At 43.8% G+C, this 27,011-nt stretch overlaps 1 protein-coding gene and 1 long non-coding RNA gene across 3 annotated transcripts in view; one reads left to right on the top strand and one right to left on the bottom strand.

Annotated features, from left to right (window-relative positions):
• Positions 1-5,667, bottom strand: part of PNPLA4 (patatin like phospholipase domain containing 4) — a 28,340-nt gene extending 22,673 nt beyond the window's left edge. The window contains exons 1-2 of the mRNA XM_029239863.1: positions 5,616-5,667; positions 4,279-4,463 (exon numbers count right to left, since the gene is read on the bottom strand). Of these exons, the coding sequence (XP_029095696.1) occupies positions 4,279-4,458 (180 nt within the window). The 5' untranslated portion in view covers positions 4,459-4,463; positions 5,616-5,667. The remainder of the gene's footprint in view (positions 1-4,278; positions 4,464-5,615) is intronic.
• Positions 5,668-5,860: 193 nt separating this feature from the next.
• On the top strand, positions 5,861-25,914 carry LOC114905931. 2 transcript variants are annotated; one of them, XR_003796334.1, is made up of 3 exons: positions 5,861-5,913; positions 22,520-22,601; positions 25,862-25,914. It is a non-coding gene; the product is annotated as an uncharacterized LOC114905931 (long non-coding RNA). The 2 variants fall into 2 exon arrangements; XR_003796333.1 differs by lacking the exon at positions 5,861-5,913 and adding an exon at positions 6,263-6,843.
• The last annotated feature ends 1,097 nt before the right edge of the window (positions 25,915-27,011 follow it).

Raw genomic sequence — 27,011 nt, 5'->3', positions numbered from 1 at the left:
CCCCGGACCCTGAGAATCGGTGCCCTTACACAGCAAAAGGGACTTTCCACATGCGATTAAATTAAGGGTTGCGAGATCAGGAGATGCTCCTGGATTATATCAGTGAACCCAATATAATCACAAGGGTCCTTGTAAGGGAGAGAGGGGGGCAGGAGGGTCAGAGTTGGCGAGATGTCAAGATGCTATGCTTATGACTTTACAGATCGAGGAAGGAGCCAGAGCCAGGGAAGGCAGGACGCCTCTAGCACCTGGAAAAGGCCAGGACACACACTGTCCTCCGGAGCCTCCAGAGGGAGCGTGGCCCTGCTGACACTTTGATTGTAGACAGTGAGACCTTTTCAGGCGTCTGACCTCCAGAACTGTTAGAAAATAAACGTGTGTTGTTCAGAGCTGCTATGTTTACTGTCATCTGTTGCAGCAGCAACTGGGAGCTAACACAGTGGGCATCAACCTCCAACCTCACTTTGCTAGGCTGAGACCTAAGATACAGACAGGAGTTGGACAGGAGATGGAGGTGGCAGACGACAACAGGCAGAGGTAGTGGTGAGAAGAGTGCAAGCAGCTCAGACGGGGCAGAGGCCAGAAAGGCAACCTCAGTGAGCCATGAGAGGGCTAAGATCCACGTGGCCCTGGGAGTCGTACTAAGAAATCTGCACCCCAGGTGAGAAGGGAACCCTCCTACGTTGTTGCTGGGAATGTAAATCTCAGCCACTATGGAGAACAGTATGGAAGTTACTTAAAAAACTAAAAATAGAGCTACCATATGATCCTGCAATCCCACTCCTGGGCCTATGTCCAGAGAAAACCATACTTTGAAAAGACACATGCACCCCTATGTTCATAGCAGCACTATTTACAACAGCCAGGACATGGGAACAGCCTAAATGTCCATTGACAGATGAATGGATAAAGAAGATGTGGCACATAAATACCATGGAATATTACTCAGCCACTAAAAAGAATGAGGTAATGCCATTTGCAGCAACATGGATGGACCTGGAGATTGTCATACTGAGTGAAGTCAGACAGAGAAAGACAAATATCACATAATATCACTTATATGAGGAATCTAAAAAGAAATGATACAAATGAACTTATTTACAAAACAGAAACAGACTCACAGACTTAGAGAATGAAATTATGGTTACTGGGGGGCAGGATGGAGGGAGCGATAAATTGGGAGTTTGGGATTGACATGTACATACTACTATATTTAAAGTGGATAACCAACAAGGACCTTCTGTATAGCACAGGGAGCTCCGTTCAATATTATGCAACAACCTAAATGGGAAAAGCATTTAAAAAAGAATAGATACATGTCTATGTATAACTGAATCACTTTGCTGTACACCTGAAACTATCACAACATTGTTAACTAACTATACTCCAGGGCTTCCCTGGTGGCACAGTGGTTGAGAATCTGCCTGCCAATGCAGGGGACACGGGTTCGAGCCCTGGTTGGGGAGGATCCCACATGCCGCGGAGCAGCTAGGCCCGTGCGCCACGGCTGCTGAGCCTGCGCTCTAGAGCCTATGAGCCACAACTACTGAGCCCACGAGCCACAATTACTGAGCCTGTGCTCTAGAGCCCACGAGCCACGGCTACTGAAGCCCGTGTGCCTAGAGCCCGTGCACTGCAACGAAGAGTAGCCCCCGCTCACCGCAACTAGAGAAAACCCACAGGCAGCGACAAAGACCCAATGCAGCCAAAAATAAATAAATAAATAATAAAATAAAATGTTAAAAAAAAAACGGTACTCCAATATAAAATAAAAAGTAAAAAAAAAAAAAAAAAGAAATCTGCACCCCATCCTGAGTCAACAGGGATCCCGGGGGTGGGAGAGGAGGAGGTCACAGGATGAGATGTTCAGATTTGTGTTTGGGTGAAATCACTCTGAATGCTTAAGTAGGTGGATTGTAGGCAGCGGGGCAGACACAGGCCTGCCTGTTCAAGAAGCCGCTGTAGACTTCTAGCTGAGACATGGGGGTGGCCCTCCCCAGTGTATGCTCTTTCTACTAAGCCACACTGCACACCCAGCTTATTTTCTTGTATTATTTTTGGTTTTACACACACACACACACACACACACACACACAGACACGGCCCCTGACCAGACTGGAAACCTATTAAGGAATGCACTTATCTTTGAGTTAGCTCCCTGCTGTGTCTAATGCCATGCCTGGCAAATTCTGAGGGCTGAGGAAAGGCCGGCTGCGCTGAGCTTTTAACATATCAAAGTCTAAATCTGCCTGCCACCTAAAATACACCAGCGTCAGGTGCTGGTCTTAATTATACATGCACCAGCTCGGAGCTGGATTCATTACTCACATCTCTGTCACAACACCACAAAGCTCGAAGAACTTATATACCAACAGGGAGAACTGAGCTAACAGGGACTTGAGTAGGTAGAAAACAGCTTCCTAAGAAAGCTCAAAGCCATCCTTCAAGGGGTAGATTTCAAATGCTCAAGAGAAAAGAAATAAAGTAACCTCAAGGCAAATGGCTGAAAACTGATTTTGAGAAAAGAGAAACGAGGATGCCCTAGGTGAATCCAGAGAATCATTTTCCACTTGCCAACATGAGCGGCCGATAAAGAGTTACCCCTAAGGCCTGACCAACACAATGAGACAATACGACTGGGTCTCCAACTTACCGAAAATGTAAAAAAGAACAGGTAATTGGACTGACATCAAAAGTCTCAAATTCAGGTAAAGGATTCAATGTCTGAACATCGCAGAATTTCAGTGAAGGGGCTTTATGATCACAGCATTTCCAAATCAGTCTAATTCTAAATCACAATTAATATATTTCAAACTGCTGAGGATTCGAAACCAAATCTACCCAAATCCAAAGCTCGGGATTTGCTCCCACCTAAAGGAAAGACTGCCCTGAACAGGAGTAAACAACCCTTTAGTAGCCCTGTGCTTCAGAAAGGAAATAAAGAGCTGGGAGGGACCAGCTTGCACTTCAAAGCACATGAGTCTGCTACTTTGGGGGGAGTTTGCACACTTCATGTATACTTTCCCTGACTTCACGTTCTCATCCTGTACAATCTCTAAAATTTTCCATCACTTTTCTAGTATATAAAAAAGAAAAAGAGCAGTGGATTTCTGAATAACTGGTCTAAAGTCCAGTTTCTCTTCCATAAGCAGCTCATCAGAGATTTGAAAACAAGATTTCTGATGTTTAAAATGTTGCGGATTTCAACATTTAAATGTGACAAATGCATCCTTGGGCATGGAAATGTTAATCATTATTTGATTACTATTCCAAGCTGCTAGAGAATGTAAGTAATTAACAGATAGAATATTCTCCACCTGCAGAAGCCAGTTCTCACAGTCAGAGAATGCATGATGGCTGTCTAGAGGCAGAAAACTTTAAAAACATAGATTTTAAAAACATAGATTTTAAAAACATAGATTACATTAAATGAAATACTTAATGCTTATTTTTATTACTTCTAGATAAACTGCTTGGAATTCAGGGCTGCTTCTTACTGTGGGAATGAAAAACAAATTAAATTCCAATATCATTCCTCTTAAAAGAGATTACAGGGACTTCCCCGGTGGCACAGTGGTTGAGAATCCGCCTGCCACTGCAGGGGACACAGGTTCGATCCCTGGTCTGGGAGGATCCCACATGCTGCGGAGCAACTAAGCCCGTGTGCCACAACTATTGAGCCCGCGTGCTGCAACTACTGAAGCTGGCGTGCCTAGAGCCCGTGCTCTGCAAAAAGAGAAGCCAGAGCAATGAGAAGCCCTCGCACGGCAACAAAGAGTAGCCCCTGCTCGCCACAACTAAGAGAAAGCCCACGTGCAGCAACGAAGACCCAAAGCAGCCAAAAATAAATTAAAAAACAAAAGATATTACAGGCCAACATTTTAGTTTATATGCCTGTTTGTAAATAGGAGCAAGCAAAGACTTATCAGCCACATGTTCAAGGCCTTGAGAACAGGCTCTGTGCTCTTCTCATGATCAGTTAATGGAGAAATATCCTTTGCTTGAAAGAAACAAAGCTGGAATCTTAAGACTAAATAAACACGCAAGAGTAAAAGAAGGGATTTTATTTCCTTGTCTTGCTGTCACCCAAAATAATAATCTTTTCCAAATGGAGAGCAGAGATCCCGAATGATTAAATTTTAAAAGAAGTCAACCTTTTCCGTTTCCCAGGCAAAGGATTATTTCTCTGCAGTTAACTTAGTAGATAGTTAACAATCATCTTCGTTGTTTGGGCGTAATTTCTGGATGAGAAACACAGCCTAGTTACTACTTAATTACCTCTATTTTTTGTGGCGCTGTTAGCAGGACAGAAGCAACCAAGGATCCCCCAGAAGCCCCGGCAAAGGCCTTGACATTCTTCAGGAGCTTTTTGCCGTGTTTGTAAAGTGCGGATGCTGCCCCCAAGTGGTAAATGCCCAGAAACCCACACGCTGCAAAGGACAAGTTGATGTGCTTCATTCTAGCTGTGAAATTGGTGACACAAAACCCAAAAATGCCCGTTAAGTTGGTATAGTTTGTTCCACATGCTGTGTACTCTTATGCTAGTCATCATTCCAAGGCTTTCTTTTATATACAGAATTCTCTGTTCTAAGCATAATCTTTTCAATTAAAGTCTAATTAATCACCCAAATCTTTCAAGGAAACTTTTCCCTCTTTCACCTTGACCCACTACAATCATATTAATTAAAAAAAAAAAAAACTACAACAGTCTATATTTGTTCAGTGCATAGACTATGCAACCTACTTTTTAATTACATGACAAAAACTAAATGGTTAAATTGCCATTGGCAAGGCATTTGGTCCTTTTTTCTTGACCTTTTGAAACTTTTGGGGGTGTGGGCTACTGGTAAAATCATTAGAGAAGGTAGCAAACTTCAAATGAAAGACACATTTGCTCTTTGCGAGTGCATCAGTGAATTTAAAACATATGTCTCGACTCCCCACCGTTTCCATCGTGAGCATCCGTTTTTTGTTGCTATTTTGTTTTTTTAACCTGATGCTCTCAATTATTCAATAATGCAATACTCAATTATTCAACGATGCAGTGTATTTCATAGCCAAGTTTCTCAAGACAAACTGAGGTCATGACTGGCGAGGGCAACTGGAGGCTCAAAGAAACGACATCTGCATCACCTGATACTTGCAACAAATCTAACAATGAAACTATAGTTCACGAAACTTCAGGGGGAACGATTTCACCACGTGTATAAAACAGTGCCCCCCCCAACTGCTCCCCCTGGATGCCCTCAGGGGTTTCTCGGGGGTTCCGGGACCTTCAGACTAGGCACTTGGCCCCGGCCTGGAATTTAGGAACCGAAAACACTCGTTCTGATGCGCAGAGCCAGGCCCTGTGCGAAAGGAGGCGCAATCGCTGCAGCCGAGCCCCGGTTTGGGTTTAATTTCTTCAGACTGGAGAGGGGAGAAGGGGATGGGTCTCCAGAGGGGCCGACCCAGCGTACGCAGGCCCAGTGCCCCCCCTATCCTGTGGTCTGGGGGTGGCGGGACGAGGGTCGCTGCTGCAACACCCCCAGGGACGCCTAGGCGGACCCACTCCCCCGGGAGCCACCTCCGGAGGGCCAGAACCTGCCCCTCGACCGCCCCGCGCTCCGCCCTACCAATGCAGGTCTGAGGCACTTCCGTGTAGAACTTCGTCCCCCGCCACTCCCAGCCCGCCGTCCCTTATCCGGAAGGCGGAGCCGGTCCGTCACTCAACCGGGCCCTGCCTATCAGGGCCGGACCACGCCCGCCCAGGAAGCTTCCGCAGAAGGGATTGAGGCCGGACTACCCGCGCGGGTCTGTGACGTCATCGCGCCGATGCGTACGTCCGCTAGGCTCCGCCTGCTCCACTTAAACCGCTGGACTCGGCATGGCGGCGCGCGCGCGGCCGTTTGACCTTGGTGTCCACTAGGGCGGGTAAGGGATAAGACTTTCTCGTCTCGAGTCATACTGTCTTCGGATGCCTCGGGATGTATTTTAGTCCCTATACGCCACGTGCGGGCCGGCCCTCACCTGCAAGTCTGCTGACCCTGAACGACCCTCATTTTCTGTGCACCGGAAGTGCTTGGCCTTCTTGGCGGCTGCTCCCCGGCAGTGGTTTCCCTCCCGCCTCAGCCTCGGGGCGGTCCAGCTGTCCGTGTAAGGGCGGGGTCTAGGGGCTACGTTGGGAGTGAATGCCCCGCAGCTTTTGGAAGACTACCTCAGATATTTCCTTAAGCATTGTTGGAAAGGTCGCACTATGGCTTTGGGCAGCGTTCACATCCTTAGCCCGCCTTAAGCTGTGTGGCCTTGGGTGGGTTATATGACCTCTCTGAGCTTCCCAGGTGACTTCTCTGCAAAATGGGATGGTAAAATCTGAGTTGGTGCTAAATCGTAACGTTCATGCTGCGTAGCAGGGTTTCAGCAGACCAGCCTGTGTCGTCTGGTAGCACCAGTGGCTCTGGGTAGATCTGAGAAGCAGCTTTCTAAGGCGGCCCACTTGGCTTGCATTCCCTCCCGGATTCAAAGGACTGACAATTCCTTCTCTCCCTCAACAGTGTCTTCCCTATCTAATCCTAACAAGCAAGCCTTAAGGAATTGCAGAGTTTCTGGTTGAGGGTTCTCCAGGCCCCCTTGTTAAAGGACAGATTTACGCTCACTGAAGTACAAAAGAGAATCCGAAAAACGCGTGTCTCTACCTTAAGCAGGAGAGGGAGTGGGTGGGAGCTCCCCAGATGGCCTTTACCTTGGCCTTTTTTCTTTCTCCCTCATTTGGGATGCTAGTGACCTGGGTTCTGGCCCACAACACTTTCTGTAAGCAAGAACCCTGGACGTCATGACTAAGGAAGAGATCTCGTGTTTATTCTTGTAAGTAGACTTCTGAGACAGCTGCTTCTGCAGGCACCCTAATGCCTATGCATAGCACAGCTGCATTACTCTGAATTCTTTACTACTATTCGAATTTACTCACGGGAAGGGCAAGTGTGTGTATATCCAGGAAATATAGAAGGACAAGCTGTTCTTTTTCTTTTTTTTTTTTTTTTTTTTTTGCGGTATGCGGGCCTCTCACTGTTGTGGCCTCTCCCGTTGCGGAGCACAGGCTCGGGACGCACAAGCTCAGCGGCCATGGCTCACGGGCCCAGCCGCGCCGCGGCATGTGGGATCCTCCCGGACCGGGGCACGAATCCGTGTCCCCTGCATCGGCAGGCGGACTCTCAACCACTGCGCCACCAGGGAAGCCCAAGCTGTTCATTCTTGATCCTTCCATTGCCTTCTAACTCTATGGTAGGGTGTGGTCTTCCCAAGAGAGCGTCTTCCAGGAAACTTATTAGAAAGGAAGAATCCCAGGCCTCAGATCTCTTGAAGCAGAGTCTGCATTTTAACAGAATCCCCAGGCATTGCTCTGCACACTAAAGTTTGCAAAGCCCCGGTCTCACTCCTGGGGTGGTCTGGTTTAAAGTGATGCGGTGGCATCGAAAATTTAAGGAGAGACAAGGTCCACAGAGCCAGAATTTGCAGTGGTGGCAGGGCCACCTCTTTCCTGCTTTGGGGCACTGCCAGCAGGTTGATTCAGAAGACAGGTGAGAAATTTGTCGCTGGGGCAGGCAGGACGCACACCACGGCTTTGGGATCCTTTGCTTAAAGGAAAGATGAGATCAGCTGTTATTACCACCCCTGCCGGTGAGTGAGATCCCGCCAAATTTAAGGGTCACAGGAAAAGTGTCCACAAACCTCCATAATGTAACAATTTAAACTTTTTTTTTTTTAACTCTCTCCTCCTTTCTCCCTTCTACCCCATGTCATACCCACAATGCAACTAATTAAAAGGTTCCGTTTCCTAAGGTAAGGAAAAATATCAGATTCATTCACATTTGTCTTTATAATCTCAGCGCCATGAATGGCACTTGGCACATAGTGTATGTTTAACAAATATTTGTTTTGATTGTTGGATTTAAGTAAATTACTCTCGTGATGTGAGTATATAGTAATTTAATTGCCTTTTCAGAACATTTTTCAGTAAATCTTTTGCCTGGTTTTGCCTCTCTTTTTTCCTTAGTAATTTATAGTTTTTTTTTCTTTTATAAATTTATTTTTATTTATCTTTGGCTGCATTGGGTGTTCGTTGCGGCGCACGGGCTTCTCATTGTGGTGGCTTCTCTTGTGGAGCATGGGCTCTAGGCGCGCGGGCTTCAGTAGTTGTGGCTCGCGGGCTTAGTTGCCCCGCGGCACGTGGGATCTTCCCGGACCAGGGCTCGAACCCGTGTCCCCTGCGTTGGCAGGTGGATTCTTAACTACTGCGCCACCAGGAAAACCCCGTAATTTAGTTTTTTCTTTAATGTATTTATTTATTTATTTATGGCTGTGTTGGGTCTTCGTTTCTGTGCATGGGCTTTGTCTAGTTGTGGCAAGCGGGGGCCACTCTTCATCGCGGTGCGCGGGCCTCTCACTATCGCGGCCTCTGTTGTTGCGGAGCACAGGCTCCAGATGCGCAGGCTCAGTAATTGTGGCTCACGGGCCCAGTTGCTCCGCGGCATGTGGGATCTTCCCAGACCAGGGCTCGAACCCGTGTCCCCTGCATTGGCAGGCAGATTCCCAACCACTGCGCCACCAGTGAAGCCCCGTAATTTAGTTTTGAACTGGTTTATTTTCTAGCCATTTATCGAACATTTAAGTATCCATTGTTTAACAAACACAGTACTGGTTCAGGGCACACAAAGTTGACAGGAATTCAGTTCTTCCTCATCTAGAGCCTAGAGGGTAAGGAGACAGTCAATGTGTAATTGCAGAGGTGTGATCGTGTGCTCGTACAAAGCCACACACGGGTGCTGTGCATGTCCACACTGAGCTGGGGGGCAGCAAACCCTTAGCTCTGGGAGGTACCTACGAGAGCAGCTGGCACAGAAACAAAGTGCCCAAGGCTTTCCACATCCCCAGTTTCCTCCCGCAAGATTTGATCATGTATTCTCCTAAAGAGAGAAAGGTATGGGGTAAGGGAGGGATAAGGGATGCTTGCCACACCTCGGCCCCAAGGACTGAGCCTTATCGCAAAGTGTCTGAGTGTAATCTCGTGTTCCAGTCTACTGTCCACGCGGTGGCATTTATTTTCCAACCTTGGCATCTTAGTACAGGTGAACAGCTCTGTGCGGCACATGCCATCGTTCCCTGCGACACCCGTACCCTCCCTCCGTGTACGAACTCCTCACCCCCTCCCAGAGCCCTGCAAGCTGAACTTGATGCACTTTAAAGGTTAGATGCACAGCCTCTAATTTCAGAGGATTGTGGCCACACCGTTGGCACACACAGCAGCGCCCTTTGCCACAGGGGCCTCAAGGTGATAGCTCGGGTCACCACATCCTCTGTGCCTTGTTGAAGCATTCCCTTGTTTTGAGACCACCGTAGAATTCTGAGCAAGGCAGTTCTGCAGTCGTGGAGTAGAGCGTCCCACGTGAAGCCACAGAGGAGGCTCCATGCCTTCCCACAGGTTGTTGTTTTCTCTAAGGAGGCGTCGCGAAGGCCACCGTGTGGAGGGGCAGCCCGGGAATAAAGGCAGTTTAGAGGGAGTCGGGGCTGAGAGAGGGAGAGAAGCTGGCCCAGTAGGTGTGATGGCATTTCTTGAGCCTGGGGATGCAACTGCGACCATCCCTGGCTCACTCTCACACCGCACCCACCGTTTGCTCTTTGTTTTCTTAAGTGAGTTAGAACCGAGTTTCTAAATCTTGCAAAACAGATCTAAACAGATCTCACTAATGTAAGGGCCTTTTCCATTGCACCTGTTTTCTCTCTGTTAGAAATACGCTAGAAGAACCAACGACTTGAAGTAAAACTGGGTGACTCTTCTTGCATAGAGCTGTGATGGTACTTTTGTGATTATGTTCATTTATTTATTTTTTCATTTGATTTTCTGGCCGCACTGTGCAGCATGCCGAATCTTAGTTCCCAGACCAGGGATCGAACCTGTGCCCCCTGCATTGGGAGCGTGGAGTGTTAACCACTGGACCGCCAGGGAAGTCCCTTGGGTGACTCTCTTCTAAATGGAAGAATACTTTTTTCGAAAAGTATATGAATTATATATGTAATATATTTTCTGTTATATATGTATATATATGCAAATGTATGTATGTAACCAGACTGGTGACATTTGAAAACAATTCAAAGCTAGGCGTCCTTAAGAAGTGTAATTTACTTGAGATTGGAGACATCTGAAAGTGTACACTATAGATCATCTTAACATGGCATAGAAACTAAATATCAAGCTATTTCTATTAGAAAAAACATTAAAAAAATGTAACCTGTATGTATAAGCTTTGTTTTAATTTAATATGTGAAAGGTTCCAAATATAATATACACTGAACTGAGAGATCAAGGTAGAAAGATTTTCTGAGTGTTTCTGTTATTGTATTAGAATTACTTAATTACAGTGCTTGCAGTTGATATTCTGCATGAGTGTGAGATAGAGCAGAGAAGCTTTCAAAATGTTCATACTTAACAGATATCTTTTATACAAAGGGGGTTTTAGATCTTTGGTAGCCAGGTGTTGGTGTTGTGAAGTGATGGTGGGAGGGGGATACCAAATGCTTGACAGAGGAGTCCTAAATATTTTTTAAAAGCCCAATAAAAGAAAGTCTGTATTCTCTCTGCCCTGTTTTCTTTGTTGCTAAACAGCTCTGCCCTTGACCTGGCCGCTTGTGGTCCACAATTGGTACAGATGGTCGGGAACAGTCCTTCTCGTTACCCTTCAGATAATTATCTTCCTGGAGGGGATTATTGGGGAAATAATATCCGTGTCAAACAAGTGATAGCACTGAGTGATAAACAGAATGTCAGCTTTGGTGCCGTATGCTTCATCAGATTCACCAAAATACTACTCTGTTTTAATTTGGAGTACAGGATCTCATCATTACTGATGCTGTCATCAAAAGAAACAGCCTAATTGCCAAAACATCCAATTATCTAATCACCTCACTTCAAAGGGAGAAAATAAGAATTCTGGTGTATTTTGTTTCTGCATCTACTCCTATTTGCTGGAAGCTTATTATTAATAATTATGACACCTGTTGAGGGCCCATTCCATGCCAGTCCTTTGTACCCATTACCTCATATAACTTTTACAACGGTGCTGACAGACCTTCCTCCTCTACAGTGGCTCAGAAGTGAATTAATGAGCTAGTAAGTTCTTATTATGTGCCCAGGATCGTGCTCTTTGGCCCTTGACGGGTCGCAGAATCTTGTTATTCCTTCAGTCCTTTCTTTGGTCAGAATTTGTAATTGGTTTTCACATTTAGGCATTTATAATTTTACTAAAAAGTGGTAAAAGTGTTTAATAAATGTGATGTATAAATTTATAACATTTAGGAAACTTGTTTGCATCTGGAAAAGAAAAAAGAAAAAAAGCAAGTGTAGCAATTAACTCAAGCTACCCTTTCTGCATTTATCAATTACAGCAGTAAGTCACTCTGATTACTCCTTTTCCTGGAAGCTGTGTCATAAAGTAGGTTATTGTAAAGAGAACATAATTTCCATTAGGAACAGTGTTATAGAAGGGGGTCATGTCATTGACCAGGGTCCTAACTCCAGATAAATCATGTATCTAATCAATTGTATTCATGCCTTTGTTCACTCTTTAAATATACTTTAGTGTTTATATGACAAGGACTGGAGTAGGCATTAGAAAATTTAAAGAAAAAAATCTTAGTGGATAAACTGTCCATTTTTAGTTCACTGTTTTTTCTTACTGGAATGTACTTTCACATTTTTCTACTCTAAAGTTCTACTTATTCTTCTGGGCCTAAAAAACTCTTTTGTCTCAGTATGTCCTTTTGGATTAAATTCAAACACCTTCTGTCAATATTAACCACACCCTTCTCTTTGTTACCATGCTTGAGGCATTGCGATAGTATTTTTCACCTTTCATTCTGGTTAGGAATGCGGTTGCCTCCACCTTCTGCGTTCAGAGTTGATTTGGAGCTGGAACTGTCTTGTACTTCTTGGATTTTATTTATTTATTTGTTTGTTTATGGCTGCGTTGGGTCTTTGTTGCTAAACACGGGCTTTCTCTAGTTGCGGCTGGCGGGGGCTACTCTTCGTTGTGGTGCGCGGGCTTCTCGTTGTGGTGATTTGTCTTGTTGCGGTGATTTGTCTTGTTGCGGAGCACAGGCTCTAGGCGCGCGGGCTGCAGTAGTCGTGGCACTTGGGCTCAGTAGTTGTGTCTCACGGGCTCTAGAGAGCAGGCTCAGTAGTTGTGGTGCACGGGCTTAGCTGCTCCGCGGCATGTGGGATCTTCCCAGAACAGGGCTCGAACCCTTGTCCCCTGCATTGGCAGGTGGATTCTTAACCACTGCGCCACCAGGGAAAGTCTCTACTTCTTGGTTTTTGCCGGCATCTAGAAGGTAGCTAAATGTTTATATGAGTTGAGAATCTTTAGTGTATGTTTCAGATATCTAACTGGCTTAAGCAAAAAGAATGTGCTAGTTCAAATATCGGGAGGTTTAGGGACTTCCCTCGTGGGTAAGACTCCATGCTCCCAATGCAGGGGTACTGGGTTCGATCCCTGGTCAGGGAACTAGATCCCACATGCAGGCCGCAACTAAGAGTTCGTATGCTGCACATACCGCAACTAAACATGCCGCAACGAAGATCCCGAGTGCCGCAGCTAAGACCCAGCGCAGCCAAAATGGATAAATATCAAATATGGGGAGGTTTAGAGGTAGGACTAACTGTAGAGATGGCTGGATCAAGCATGCAGTGGGTGCTGGAAGGCCACCATTGTGCCATTTCCTGTTTTTCTCATCTTAGTTTCATTCTGCAGTCCGGACATCCCCAGGAGGCTGCTGGCAGCCTCACAGACTCTCAGCATATCAGTGGAAAAGTTCTTTCACTACCCACCTCTCAAACTTAGAAAAAGACTCCTGCTGGTTCTATTTTTGTCGCATGCGTGTCCCTGGAAGAGTCAGCGTGAACAGCAAATGGTGATACAGTGATGTGAGCCCATGAACGGGGGAGCGAGTACTGCAGACGATGGACAGAATGAAGGGAAGCATTGCCAAGTCCAGATGGAGTCAGCTGGGCAAGCCTAAACCAACACATCCACTGCAGTACCTGATAAATATTTGTTGAGTTAAACAAGCAAAAATGCAGCTATAATCTCTATATAAGACAGGGAAATTCAGTCTTTTCGATGTATAAAACCTCATGATACGTATTCATCTGGCGAGCATTTCCCCAAACAAATAAGAACACGACTGTGATGTTTGGGGCGTTGAAAAGTTGGTTGCGATTTTAGGTATGTTTAGGTGAACAGTACATGCTGCTTGGCATAAATGTTCACCATTGAATTAATCAGTAGTTTTGTTTGCCTTTTTTGAATTATATGAGCTATTTTGGATATTAGAGATGGTACAAGACTGTTGCTCACCAAATCGGTGTAAATGGATGCAAATGTTTCCCTGTGATAAATTTCCATGTAGGGAGCTGTGGTTCTTGGAGTGCTACCAAGGTTCTTATCCTACACATAGGGTCAGAGAAGTAGAGGCTAAATAAATGTTTGTTTTTAACAGCTGTGACAATAATGATGATGCCCTTCTACCAAAAGCATTTTGTAGAGTGGGAAGTGATCTCAAAGGTCCTCCCATCATCCCTTACTTCTGAGCATTTGGGAAGAGAGTAGAGTCACCATTTAGTGAGTCTCCACTAATGTGTTTCATACTTGATTTTAAAACCGTAAGAAATATACCACTGGCATAAACTTTCAAAATCATTCTTTACATCTTCACAGAATTTCTAAGACAAAAGTGATGTGTTATAGCAAACTATACACAGAAACATTCCCTATTCACAAAGCTACAAAATGAATGGGTAAAATTGGTTAGAAGTCTGAAATGGAGGTCAGAGAAAGTTTGAAAGGACCCAGGCTGACATGGAAAAGACAGCTGTAATTTCAGAATCTTCTGTTAGGGCTTGAATTCTCAGAAAACTAGCGGCAGAGTAGTGACTGTTAGAATGTGGTAGTATTTTGGAGCCGTACTTCTTGAATCGTATGGACTGATTCCGTTTTTCCTGGGGGGAAAAAAAAAATCCCAAGTTCTGATGAACTGTGCTATTTCCCAGTAGGCAGATATATTTAAAATAATGAACACACAGAATTCATTCTCTGTGAATAAAAGAGATGGCAAGTTCAAAGTCATTTCAACAGCATTCCTTGCTTGGGGAAGTCTACCTCCAGCCTAACATTAGTTTTGTATTTCTGAATCCCCACATTGAAGCCAGAGAGCCCTATTTAAGCTGTCATTTTAAGCGCCAAACTTTCCCGTATTTTATTCACTCTCTCCCCTTGAGGGAGCACGACTGCACTCTTAGCATGCTTTTGAAGGGCCATTGTCAGCAAGTAAACTTTTCCTAACAGAGTCCTTGGAGTAGCTGCATGGCCACGTTGCACTTAAAAAACAGCTGGAAAAGTAAAATTGTAAGCTCAGGGCTCTCCAAAAGGTCTTTGTAATTCTGAAATTTAATTTTCCTGTTTTTTCATGCACGTATACTCCAAATTTTATTTTTAATTCACTTTTCTCATATACTCCAAGTTTTAGAAAATCAGCTCATCACCAACATGACCCCATTTTCCCAGTTGTGTTATGGAAAAAATTTGGATTCTGTAGGGTACAGAAGCATTCACAAGATAATATTTAAAATATAAGTTAACTTTATTTCAGCATTCTGTGAACGCAGACGAGTGTAAAGGTTATTTTCCTTCAGTTAGCAAAGAAACTAAAGTAACATTTTTGCTTAATATTGAGTGAGAAGGATCTCGTAACCACGTAGACTTCATTTCAGTGACCCCACTTGTATGGGCCACCCACCCGAGGTGTGTTTTCATCAGATGTTGACGCGTAATTGTTGAAATCAGAGGCATTTCTATTAGTTACACATTTTTCTTGACATTTGACTTAGGCCTTTTTTTTTTCCCCTATACTTTCTATGTTAGAGTGGCAAGTGACTGATACTTTCTGCAGCGCAAAGGCTCTCTGGGCGTGCTTTTTATTTGGTTTCTATTTCTGTGCTCAAAGGCGTGGAGCAACGCCAAATTTGCATTCGCTGCTGCTTGTTGAACGTGCACTTGCCCCTCCAGGGGCCTTGCCCGCGCCAATGCACATTCAACGTCCCTAAGAACCCTGTGGGGCGACCGATGGTGGCGCTCACGTGGCAACAATGGCTGAATGAGGCACAAAGAGACAAAGTAACTTTCTCGAGATCGCATGCCTGATCGTAGGCTCAGCCGGGATTCATTCCTTGACTGCTTTGCTCTACTGTCCCCCCAGATGTTCAAAAGGAGATGTCCGCTCGCGGGGCGTTCACGACGATCGTTGTCATAAAGACATTGCTAAGTGAAGGCAGCAGTGATCCTGTCCAGCTGCACCGTCACCCCAGGAACTTTAGAGGCTCGTCCTGCAGCAAACCGTTAAACATGGAAGTTCTCGCGTCTCAGGCTTGGGGGTCTCTTCCCTTCCCTATTTGTTCACACGAGGCAGCACTGTTCATGCCTGAAGCTTTGGTGCAGCCTCTTTGCCTAGGGCGTCCACGTCAGGTGCTGTGATGGCACGAGGACTGTTGTTTGGGATTGGCTACCTGTGGATGAAGAGGACTCAGGTTACGACTTAGGGCAAGTCCCTGCCTAAGCAAAGGGGGAAAACCCATCCCACCCCCTGGCACAGCTGAGTGAGGGAAGGAGGGGTGTTGAGGTAGAAAATCAGTGTGCTAATCCCCCACTTCTCACGTTTGTATGTTGGGGTTTGTAGACAAAGATCGCCCTGCCTGTTTCTGCAGACATAGCCTTGGGAACTGTGGTACACCAGTACAGTGTCTTAATTCTGCTCCTTTTGATGCGTGTAGGATGGAGCCTGGACATCAATATTATCATTAGGAAGACACAGCTCCCAGGTGAATCTAACGTGTAGCCAGGGCTGAGGACCACTGTTCTTGAGAAGTTCTCAATTTGGCCACTGTGACACCAGAGCCATGTTGCAGGTTTGGGTGACGAAGGTGCCCACTTAGAAAGCCAGTGCTAAAATAAGCCTCAGCCTGGTCATCAGGGGGTCTAGAAGATTCTGCACAGCCTGTTGACCAGTCCACGTTGGTCATTCTCCACCTGACCAATGTGCACGGACTGCAAGGAAAACAACTAGAGTTACTCTTTCACTTTTCTTCTATGTCATCACTTCCAGGTTAAGAGATTGGCCAATACAGGGAAGTGACCTCAGGAAGAAAGGGAGTAATAGGGTTCTCTCTTGGTCATTTGTGTTTCTTAGTACCCTTGTGCCTTCTTTCTGCATTTGTAGGAAGTTGTGGTGGGGATGAATAACGTGTCCTCTTGAGGCCGGCAGCACCCCTGCCGGCTCAGTTCCGGGTGTGGCGTGCTTACCTTGTGCTGGCTGTGAGACTGGGTGTCTCCCACACGTTGCGGGTCCACTGGAATTCTGTGCCTGTTCATGGGCACCGCAGGCCCTATGCAAGAGAGCGGTGGCAAGGGAAAGCAGAAATGCACATCGCATGCATCCTTGCTGCTCATTTGTGTGTACGCTTTACTGTCCCATCAGACTTCACTTGTAAAACGCAAGCTCAGAGGTAAAATTATTAAGAGTTTCAAGATGGTGACAGCAGAGCAGTAAACCAGGTGTGAGAGCCTTCTGAGCATGGGGCCCATCTAGCTAGCCCTGCTCGGAAATACTCTCCCGTATGCCCAGATATCATCTTGGAGGAAAAGGGGAGAAAAGAAATATTTTGCTACGTCTGAAATGAGTCTGTCTTGATTATTGGGTTCTACTTATAAAATAATGAGCTGTTTAAAAAAATTCTGTTTTTGAGATTTGTTGCCTTAGTTACGACTCCCTTGGTTGCTGAGAGAAAAAAACAAAAATCATCATATGTGGATAAAGAAAATTATTGTTAGAATACAGAACCCAAGGAACGATGGAAGTCTAGAGGGGATGGGCACTAAAAAGGGGAAAGCTTGCGGAAACCATGCTTCTGCTTTGGATTGCCAGGGCCTTTTTTTTTAACATTTTAATTAAAATTAATTTTTATTGGAGTTTGGTTGATTTACAATGTTGTGTTAGTTTCAGGTGTACAGCGAAGTGAATCAGTTATACATATACATATATACACTCTTTTTTAGATTCTTTTCCCATATAGGTCATTACAGAGTATTGAGTAGAGTTCCATGCACTATACAGTAGGTTCTTATTAGTTATCTATTTTATATAAAGTAGTGTGTATATGTCAATCCCAATCTTCCAATTTATCCCTCCGTCTCCCCCCCCCCCCCCCCGCCGCTTCCCCGCTGGTAACCATAAGTTTGTTTTCTACTTCTGTGACTCAAATTCTGTTTTGTAAATAGGTTCATTTGTACCGTTTCTTTAGATTCCACATATAAGCAACATCATATGGTATTTGTCTTTCTCTGTCTGACTTACTTCACTCAGTATGACAGTCTCCAGGTCCATCCGTGTTGCTGCAAATGTGGAATGCCAGGGTCTTGTGGATTCTAATGCAGCATCTCTTTTATTTCCCTTCCTCTCAGGAGATCTGCTCTCTCTGCTTCTCAAGGTGCATGTGACCAAACGTGGGAGCCCCTCAGTTCAGCCAAACGGAACAAAGAATAGCCTCCCTTTCCCTCTAGGCTGCGTGTCCGGTAGAGAGAATATATGATTGGCCAAATGTGTATCAGGATCCATCCCTGGTCCAAGCAATGAGGAATGGCGAAGGATGGGTGCCAAGGCCTGGAGGCTCGTGGGCTGGACAGATACTCCTGACACTTTCTGCTGCACCTTTGCCCTGGATTAAATGTCCTGTGCATGAAGAATAATCATAATTAATAGTAATCAGGTAATAGTTACAGAGCCCATACTGTGTGCCAGAGCCTCTGCTAATTGTGTTATGTTCCTCATCTCCATCTCCACAATAAATGCTCTGAAGCAGGTAGAGAAAGTGGCCTCACACACGCTGAAGCACTTTTCCCAGATTACCTGGCCAAATAGAGGGAGCAAAGGAAAGAGACCCAGGTTCGTCAGAGGGCAAAGCTGTACCCTTAGCTGTTTTACTGGGAAGTAGTAAACTGCGGTTGTTTTAGTGCACATTGTTGAGAGACTATTATCACTATCTTATAGTTTCCCTTCCCCCCGGGTTTTCATTGGCTGCTCTCAAAGTGTTGAGACAACTTCTGATCCTTGATTTTGTCCAAGGAACTCGATTAAAGGGATAGTAGCAATTAAGCACAGCAGATTCTCAGAAATGTTTGCCTTTAGTTACTGAGTGACTTTCAGAAGAGTGGGCCTGCGTCCTGCAAGATGACGTGCAAAATCCCACAAACGTAATGCCAGATGGAACTGACCCATATGTGAAAATAGGTTTCCTCACATGGTCCGAGTTTATTGTTTTCTATAACTGTCTACAGGCTGCCCCCTGCTGGCTGATGTGAGTGAGACACCGCAGATCCTAGAATGCTGTAAATGGCAGAGAGAAGCCCCAATTCCCAGGGTTGGGAGTGCCAGGGAGGTCTCACTTTAACATGGCCCTAGTCCAGTTAGAAACCAGCGGACTCTCCCCTGCCTGTGCTTTATCATTCCCCACATCACCTCCAAAGAGAAGGCAGTCAGCTTTCAGACTCAGTTATCATCGTCCACTTGAGTCTACAATGCATCAAAGGGCACACATGCTCTGTGTGCCTTCCTTGAGACATGACTGAAATCCCGATATAAAATCAAATATGTAAACATTCAAATGAAGAAGATGCAAGAGGGAAGAGTTATGGGGACATATGTATATGTATAACTGATTCACTTTGTTATAAAGCAGAAACCAACACACCATTGTAGAGCAATTATACTCCAATAAAGATGTTAAAGAAAAAAAGAAAGCTGAGATTAATATGGTCATTTCTGTCCCTCTCATCTCTTGCCTCCTTCACCTTTATAGAGTACTGATTGATTTAAAGGTAGATGAATTAGGTTCTGTCCTGAATAAAAGTCAAATGGCTATAGAGTATGTTACTTGTTCAGACTGTTCCTGTGTTTATTTGTATCTAAAATGTTCATTGAGGTTCTAAATAGCCGTTACTTAGAGTCTACTTTATGAACTCATTTTTTTAGTGAGGAAAACTAAATTTTAAAAATAAGTATAATTTCCAGGGGCTTCCCTGGTGGCGCAGTGGTTGAGAGTCCACCTGCCGATGCAGGGGACACGGGTTCGTGCCCCGGTCCAGGAAGATCCCACATGCCGCGGAGCGGCTGGGCCCGTGAGCCATGGCCGCTGAGCCTGCGCGTCCGGAGCCTGTGCTCCGCAACGGGAGAGGCCACAACAGTGACAGGCTCGCATACCCGCTACCGCAAAAAAAAAAAAAAAAAAAAAGGTACAATTTCTATATTAACTAGTATAATTTCCTGTTAATGAGCTCTCATAATTAGAGCTATTGCTAATGTAACTTTTAGGTCATGAAAATAGGCTTTTGAACTATGTATATGGATATACACACGCACACTCAAGGGGGAATCATTATTTCACAAAAGAAGTGTGAGTTACTTCTACTCCTGTAAGAGTTTAGTTTCTTAAGAAATAAAATATTTGTCTTATTTCTAAAGAAACACATATTCTTCATAGAAAATTTAAAGGATACAAACAAATACAAATTTAGATAAAGTAATGACTACCCATGTAAAATTAATATGTATGATGTATATTCCCAACACACATAGGTACATGTAATGTATAACTTACTTTCTAGAGATTTCTATCTGAAACTTAGTATGAAACATTATATAAAAAGCCATCAATATGAGATCATTTAACCCAGTAACTGCCAATAACTTAATTGATGATACAGTCAGTGACCTAATATTAAATGTATGTAAGACTCCTGTTTGCATATCTTGCTTCCAGACATCTTATCAATAACCTAGACTTGTGAAATCATTTTAACGCATAATAGTGTCCCTTTGTGAATGATATAAAGAGAAGAAAGATTATATTAGATATCAGTGTTTGATTATTTGCTAGGCTTTTTCACCACCTAAATGATGTCTTCCCAACAGCTTTAACAATGCTGTCTGAACTTGTGTCTTACTAAATTTATAAATTACAACATGCCATGGGTGTCAGTGCTAGAAGTATTAAATGCACGAAGAGCAAGGCTGTCTATAAAGTAATATGATAGATTTTTTTAACACCCGTCAGAGCTCATACTTTGAAGTAAGTGTTTTATTCCACACAGTCTTGTGAGAGTTTATTAACTGTCTCCTTAATCTATGAATGTATTTTTTCAGCAATATTCACCTGTGAGTGCTCTGTGTGTTGGCATTTTCACAGGCCCGTGGATATAATAATGAATGAGGCAGGTAGGCTAGTCTAATGAGGGAGAAAAGATGACACCAGCCATTGCAAGACAGGAGTGTAAGCGTTAAATTAAGGTGGCACCAGTGATGTGGAATCCTGCCTAACCCAGTCCCTGGGGTCAGGTCACATGTTAAAGCAGCATGACTCCTGATCTGTATCCTGCCAGTGGATTTTCACAGTATGGGTAAAGAGTTTAAAAGTGCATTCATCAGAGTCAATAATTATATAATATCTTGGTGTGGTGACAGATGGTAACCAGACTAATCATGGTGATCATTTTGAAATGTATAGAAGTATCCCATCACTGCGTTGTGTAACAGGAACTAGCATAGTGTTGAAGGTCAATTATACTTCAAGAACAAACAGACTCATAGAGAAAGAGTTCAGACTTGCCAGAATTTGGCTTCTCCAGCTGGCTCTCCTGTGGACTTGATGGTTTATTGCGACTGGATTACAACTAGCTATACTAATCAGTGTTTTAATTTGTTCTTTGTTTCCAAATTGTTTGTGCTTTATGTCTCCCTGCTACACTATGGCTTTGTCAGTGCTACTAGCTGCATTACTTACATCCTGTCTATTTTATAAGATTGTTGTCTCTTAAACAGTACCCAGTGTGTAACTAGGTCTCCAACAAAATTGTTGATGACTAAACATCTTGAGGAAATAGACCACATCTATGACTCTTATAAAATAATTGTAATAATGTGGTTCTAGGTATGGGAAGAAGCAATAAGGGAGAACATTTCCTGGATCATAACAGAGGATCCAGAGTATCTTTAATTATCAACAGGGCCTAATCTGGAAATTAGCACCTGGAATGGCATATCAACAAGAGTTTTCTCCTGATCTGGGATGAGCCTCCCAGCACCATGGGACTAAATTTGGTCATGCATGTCTCCCAAGTATTGGTCGAATTCCTGACCAAGAGGATGATTTGAGAAATCGGATATTTCCTGCCATATCAGTAAACAAAGGATGTCACAGTCATCAGTGATTTCAGCCAGGTGAGAGGGTGAGCCCTGAGGGAACTCAGGAAGGAAAGAATACCTGCCATCTAGCAGCCATCAGACTGCAGCCACTCCCCGCGGTGAGCCCTGAGGAAACTCAGAATATGAAAACACAGGATACTGGCCCCAGATAGCTAAGGTGCATATCAAAGGAAGGATTTCAGTGAGCCCAGACTCTTGCATCTTCCCATACATAGAAAAGCCCTAAATTCTTTAACTTGAGATGTCTGGTTTTCATTAACTAACAATAATCTTATGACATTCAGACTACCTGCCCTTTGTTGCAAAACTGCCTGGCTCCCCCCTTGCCTCTTCGGAGCAGTTTCTCAGAGCTATCTGAAACAGTGTCTCCTGGGATGCAGTCCTCATTTCACCCCAAATAAAACTTAACTTGCCAAAAAAAAAAAAAAGAAAATCAGATTTGTGATTATGAGGTGGGGGGTGACAAGAGGGGGAATGAGATGAAGGCAGTGGAAAGGTACAAACTTGCAGTTGTAAGATAAGTAATAGGCATGTAATGTACAACATAATAAAGATAATTAACACTGCTGCACATTTTATATGAAATCGTTAAGAGAATAGATCCTGAGTTCTCATCACAAGGAAAAAATGCATATTTTTTCTGTTTCTTTAATGTATCTAATATATGAGATGATGCATCTTCACTACACATACTGTCATCATTTCATGATGTGTGTAAGTGAGACCATTATGTTCTACATCTTAAAACTTACACAGTGCTCTATGTCAATTCTATCTCAGTAAAACTGGAAAAAAGTACATGATCAGGACTGCATCATAGTCACAGAAAAGGCAGGCAGCTCTTTTTTTTTTGGAATCGTCTTCAAAAGTTTAGGGTATTTTACTGACTATCCCGTAGAGGGGCAAATGATAAATATTTGACATAAATTGGATTCTTTTTCTGTGAATACTGCTGGTTCAGTAGAGCCATACTTACCTTTTAAAAGCTCTGGGATTTAGCTGAGGGAACGGCATACACTAGGTACTTAATGACTATTTACTGATGATTGACTGTGCAAGAGGTCTGACAAAATGATTGATGCACACCTGGAAAATTCTAGTTCCGGCCTAGAGCCAGACAGGTCTGAGTGCTGAGCTGGCTTTTCTTGTGGAGCTTGCTGATTCATTTCATCACTTGCAGGAGCTCTTCCGCGAGGTGAGAGACTCATTTGAACAAGAGAGGCGGCTGCCAAAGCACACTGAACTTGCCTCGGATATTCAGGGTGAGTACTCTGACAAAGACCATACTCGTTTGGATTTTAAAATTCAGATGCATTTGTTGAAGTCAAATCAGTTTGATTTAAAATTACTCAGTTTGCATGTGCATTTATATACAGACACACAGACTGAAAGTTTAATTGATGTGGCTTAAGGTAAGTCGGCATTTCTTTTCCTGGTTCATGCAGACTGTTTGGTTCAAATCCAGGGTGTACCACATGTAGCTGTGTGACCTTGGGGAGGTTACTTAACCTCTCTGTTTTTCAGTTCCTTAATTCATACATCATGGGTAATGATTACACCTAAATTATAGAATGTGTATGAGGCTAAATGAGTTAATATATGTGAGAGCCTAGAACTTTGTTTGTTACATAGTAAGAACTGTTTAACTATTGCATAATTATTATCTTCAACCATAACAATACTAACATTAAAAATACATAATTTACCAGATCAAATAACCTATAAAGTATTTGTCAATGTGTATAAGAAGGTAATGATTATACTTAAAATATAAAATGTTTCTGAAGCCAAATGGATTAATACATGCAAAGAGTATAGAATACCTTTTGTCACTTGGTAACTATTTTATTGTTATTACCCTTAACCATAGTAATATTAACGTTAAGAACATTTAGATGACTAGGTCCAACTAGTATTTTAAAATAGTTTACCATTTAGCTTTTGCTTGTTTTTAATGTTTTCATTATGTTGAAAAATATGAATTACCAAAATGAGAATGAAATAACATGGTTAAAATGGAAACACAGTAATTTAGAATACCTTTTCTCTGTAGGTGAAAAATATAGCCTCAAGAAATCCAATTCCTTGAAACTGAATGCATTTTAAAATTCTAATTCATTTTTCTTGCAATTTATAGATCTGGCATTATTAAAATATTCATATCTTTGAGCTCATGTGGCATAACAAATTTAATTTGCAAAACAAAGATGACATGAATAGAACATGATCCATAATCACTTTTTTTTAAGCCTCATGTTGTAGGCACTTCATTAGAGAGACAGGTCAGACATATTTTCTAACTCCATAGAGCTTTCCAAATAACCTCTTAGAAAGTCATGAAATAATACAATTTTGGAACAAAACGTTTTGTATTGTTTTCATTGTTTCTCAGTTGTATAGGGTACCACCCCACCGTCCTCGACAGGGTTGTTAGACATGTATGGGGGTGCTTTGTGTTATTTTTCACCAGAAGGTCTTTATACCCCAGTGTAACCGGATACTGTGAAAGGGGGGATGGAGGACGAAGAACCACAGATTGCATTCCTGGTCCAGCGGCAGCTCCAGTGCAAGGATGGCCCTCGAGTAGCAAGGCACTGGGCAGAAGTGGCCAGACCCTCGTACTGATGACCATACTCCATCAATGGGGAGAGGCTGGGGGCTTCCGCCCGGAGTGTGGGGCTTCCATTTAAACACGGGAGCAGACCCCAGGGGGCTGCCGCTGGAGGCTGCCAGCTAAGTGTGCTCCTTGCAGGTGATAAATATCGGGTTGGCCAAGAAGTTCGTTAGGTGTCTTCTGTAAGATGTTACGGAAGAACCCAAACGAACTTTCTGGCCAACCCAATAGGTTCTGCCTCGAAGGCACATTTGCGTAGCACATCTGCAAGGCTGCTCTCACCCCGGTTTCTAAATCCAGCTGAGCATCTGTCTAGAGTCTGACGGTTTGCTGTGTATACCAGAGACTTCCAGAGTTCAACATTGTTACATGGCTGGGGGTGTCTGATTTCACAGAGTGTCTCATTTGAAGAATATTCGTGTTTCCTTTTGGTTTGGGGGCAGAGTATGTGGGAAGAGGGTAAAGATTAGCTCAAAGGGTTTTCCTGTGATTAGGGTTGTCTCCTTGCAGGGCCAGTGACTCTGCCTGTAGCAGGGATGATTGTTATTAGTTCTAGCAGTAGTAGTAGTAAAAGTAATAGTTATAGCAGTAAAAGGAGGGTGAAGAGGACGAGGAGTAACAGTAACAGGAACAAAAGCAATGATACAGTCGTTACTGTTTCTTTGACATGGGGCTAAGGTCTGCCATGTAACTCCCACGCAGTACTTCCCACAGCGCTACAGAACAAGAGCATTGGCATTATTTTAATTTTAGACGCGATATTTGCAGAGGTTAAGTAACTTGCCCCAGCTTATCAAGCTAATAAATGATAGAAGTGGAATTCAGACCCGTGTGGCAGGAATCCCAGGCACCTGCTCCTGTCTGCTGCCGTTGCTAATCAAGATGTGGGCATGGTTATTCCCTATGCTTCTTGTGTAAGACGCCTGGTACCTGTGTATTTGATCTTTGAAACCTCAATTTCCTCACCTGTAGAAAGTCAGTAATAACCAACCTGACTTTCTCATGGAGTTAATGTGAGGAAAAAAAAAAAGATGATGTCGAGAAAGTGGTTTGTAAAGTATAAACTCTTCATAAATACGTGTTGGTTATTATCGTACTGGTATGAAATATTCTGTGTTCTGGAAAGGAGACTAAAAGTTTGACCATAGCAAGGGTGGGAACTTCATTCTCAGGAATTATACTCCCAGAATTTGAGATCTGGAAAAGCTTTGGAGAGTGTCCAGTTCAGTGGTTCTCAGCCCAGCTGCTTGTTTGTATCACTTGGGGGAGCTTTTAAAAATTGTCGATGCCCAAGATTCACTCCATTTTTAGAAATCTTGTTTAATTGGTCTGCAGTAGGGCTTAGACATCTCAGTATATGTATATGCATATGTATTTGTGCATGTAAACATGTGTATGCATATGTAGGTATAGGTGTATGCTTGTGTATGTCTGTTTTCTCCAAAGATGATTCTAATGTGTAGTCAGGGGCAAAAATGACTGAGTGGAACCAACAAGCTTGTTTCTGACAACTGGGGTAACTTTTTGTTTACCCAGGACAGTTGCAGCTGACACCTGTTGCCCATTGACCCAGCTGATAAGCCCCTTTTCCCTCTCACGTGCCCTGGTTTGGATGATAAATTATACCATCTCCTGCTGATAAGGAACTGAGGCTTTGGGAGGCTGTTTGCCTTCTAAAGGGAATTGAGTATAGTGCCCACCTTGGGCTTTCAGGGGTTGCTTTGGAGTTGTGTTGGACACCGTGTAAGTAAGCAGGATGCTTCTTGACATTCTTAAGCTGAGAGAATTTCTTAGTTTTGCTATGATAATGAGAGCTCTTTAAAAATAGAACTATGCTGTGTTTCCACGTGACCCACCTAAGTTTTGCAATACCGAGGTCTCATCATCTCATCTGATTCATTTATGCAGGGAACATGTCATCACTGTTTCGGTTCCTGAAAGCACCTTCTCGTGAATGCTAGCAATTGTTATTTAGGAAATTAAATTTAGAAAACAGAGTGACTTCCATGGTGGCGCAGTGGTTAAGAATCCGCCTTCCAATGCAGGGGACGTGGGTTCGAGCCCTGGTCTGGGAAGACCCCACATGCCGCGGAGCAACTAAGCCTGTGTGCCACAACTACTGAGCCTGTGCTCTAGAGCCCGCGAGCCACAACTACTGAGCCCACACGCCACAACTCCTGAAGCCCGCGCACCTAGAGCCCGTGCACCGCAACAAGAGAAGCCACCGCAATGAAAGCGCGTGCACCGCAACGAAGAGTAGTCCCTGCTCGCCACAACTAGAGAAAGCCCGCGCACAGCAATGACGACCCAACACAGCCAAAAATAAATAAATAAATAAATAAATTTATTAAAAAATAAAGAAAGCAGATCAACAGCTTTATCAGCTGCCTCGGTACTCGTTCTCTTAACGCCATGCAGGGCAACGTGGACCCTGCTGGATATGACGTGCCTGATGACGACATTTATGAGACCTCTGTCCAAAAGGAAATTTGACATTGACCAAGAGATCTGACCTGTAGTTGCTCTGACAGGCCTTGGTGCTGTCTTCTCGGTTGAGACTTTCTCAGCCAATGTCAAATCTGATATTGGCATTAAGGTCCGCATAACCTAGGATATACATGCCCCAGCATAACTAAGGTACTTCTCAGCCAGTAGTCTGGCTTTACTGGAAGTCTGTGTTCAGTACACACATGAATCTGTGGATGTGGGTATGTTTCTGTGATAATAGTAAGCACATCTCCCCATCATTGGAGTTATTATTCTGGGATGACTCAATCGGAAGTGCAGCTCTCGGAAAGTGGAATGTTTCCATTGACATCCATCAGAGTGAAACCAAGGACGGTAGGTGTTCCTGTTACCCAGCATTGATGGCTTTACCTCCTTGAGGAATCCAGGGATTGAGCGGTACCCTGAAGATGCAATGCGTCGTCCAGGAGACTGGAGTATTCAGTTTTGTTTGTCGTATATTGTAGGTGAGAGTCAGAGATTGATTTTGACGTATTAGAGATTCCTTCATTTACAAGTCTCAGAAGAACTCTTTGCAAACTATACTGACACC

This window comes from Monodon monoceros, unplaced genomic scaffold (genome assembly GCF_005190385.1).
Source record: "Monodon monoceros isolate NGI ecotype Baffin Bay Population unplaced genomic scaffold, NGI_Narwhal_1 Super_Scaffold_22, whole genome shotgun sequence".
In the NCBI taxonomy this organism is placed as follows: domain Eukaryota; kingdom Metazoa; phylum Chordata; class Mammalia; order Artiodactyla; family Monodontidae; genus Monodon; species Monodon monoceros.
The sequence above is the reverse complement of the archived record's forward strand: the minus strand, read 5'-3'. Positions and strand labels throughout refer to the sequence as shown.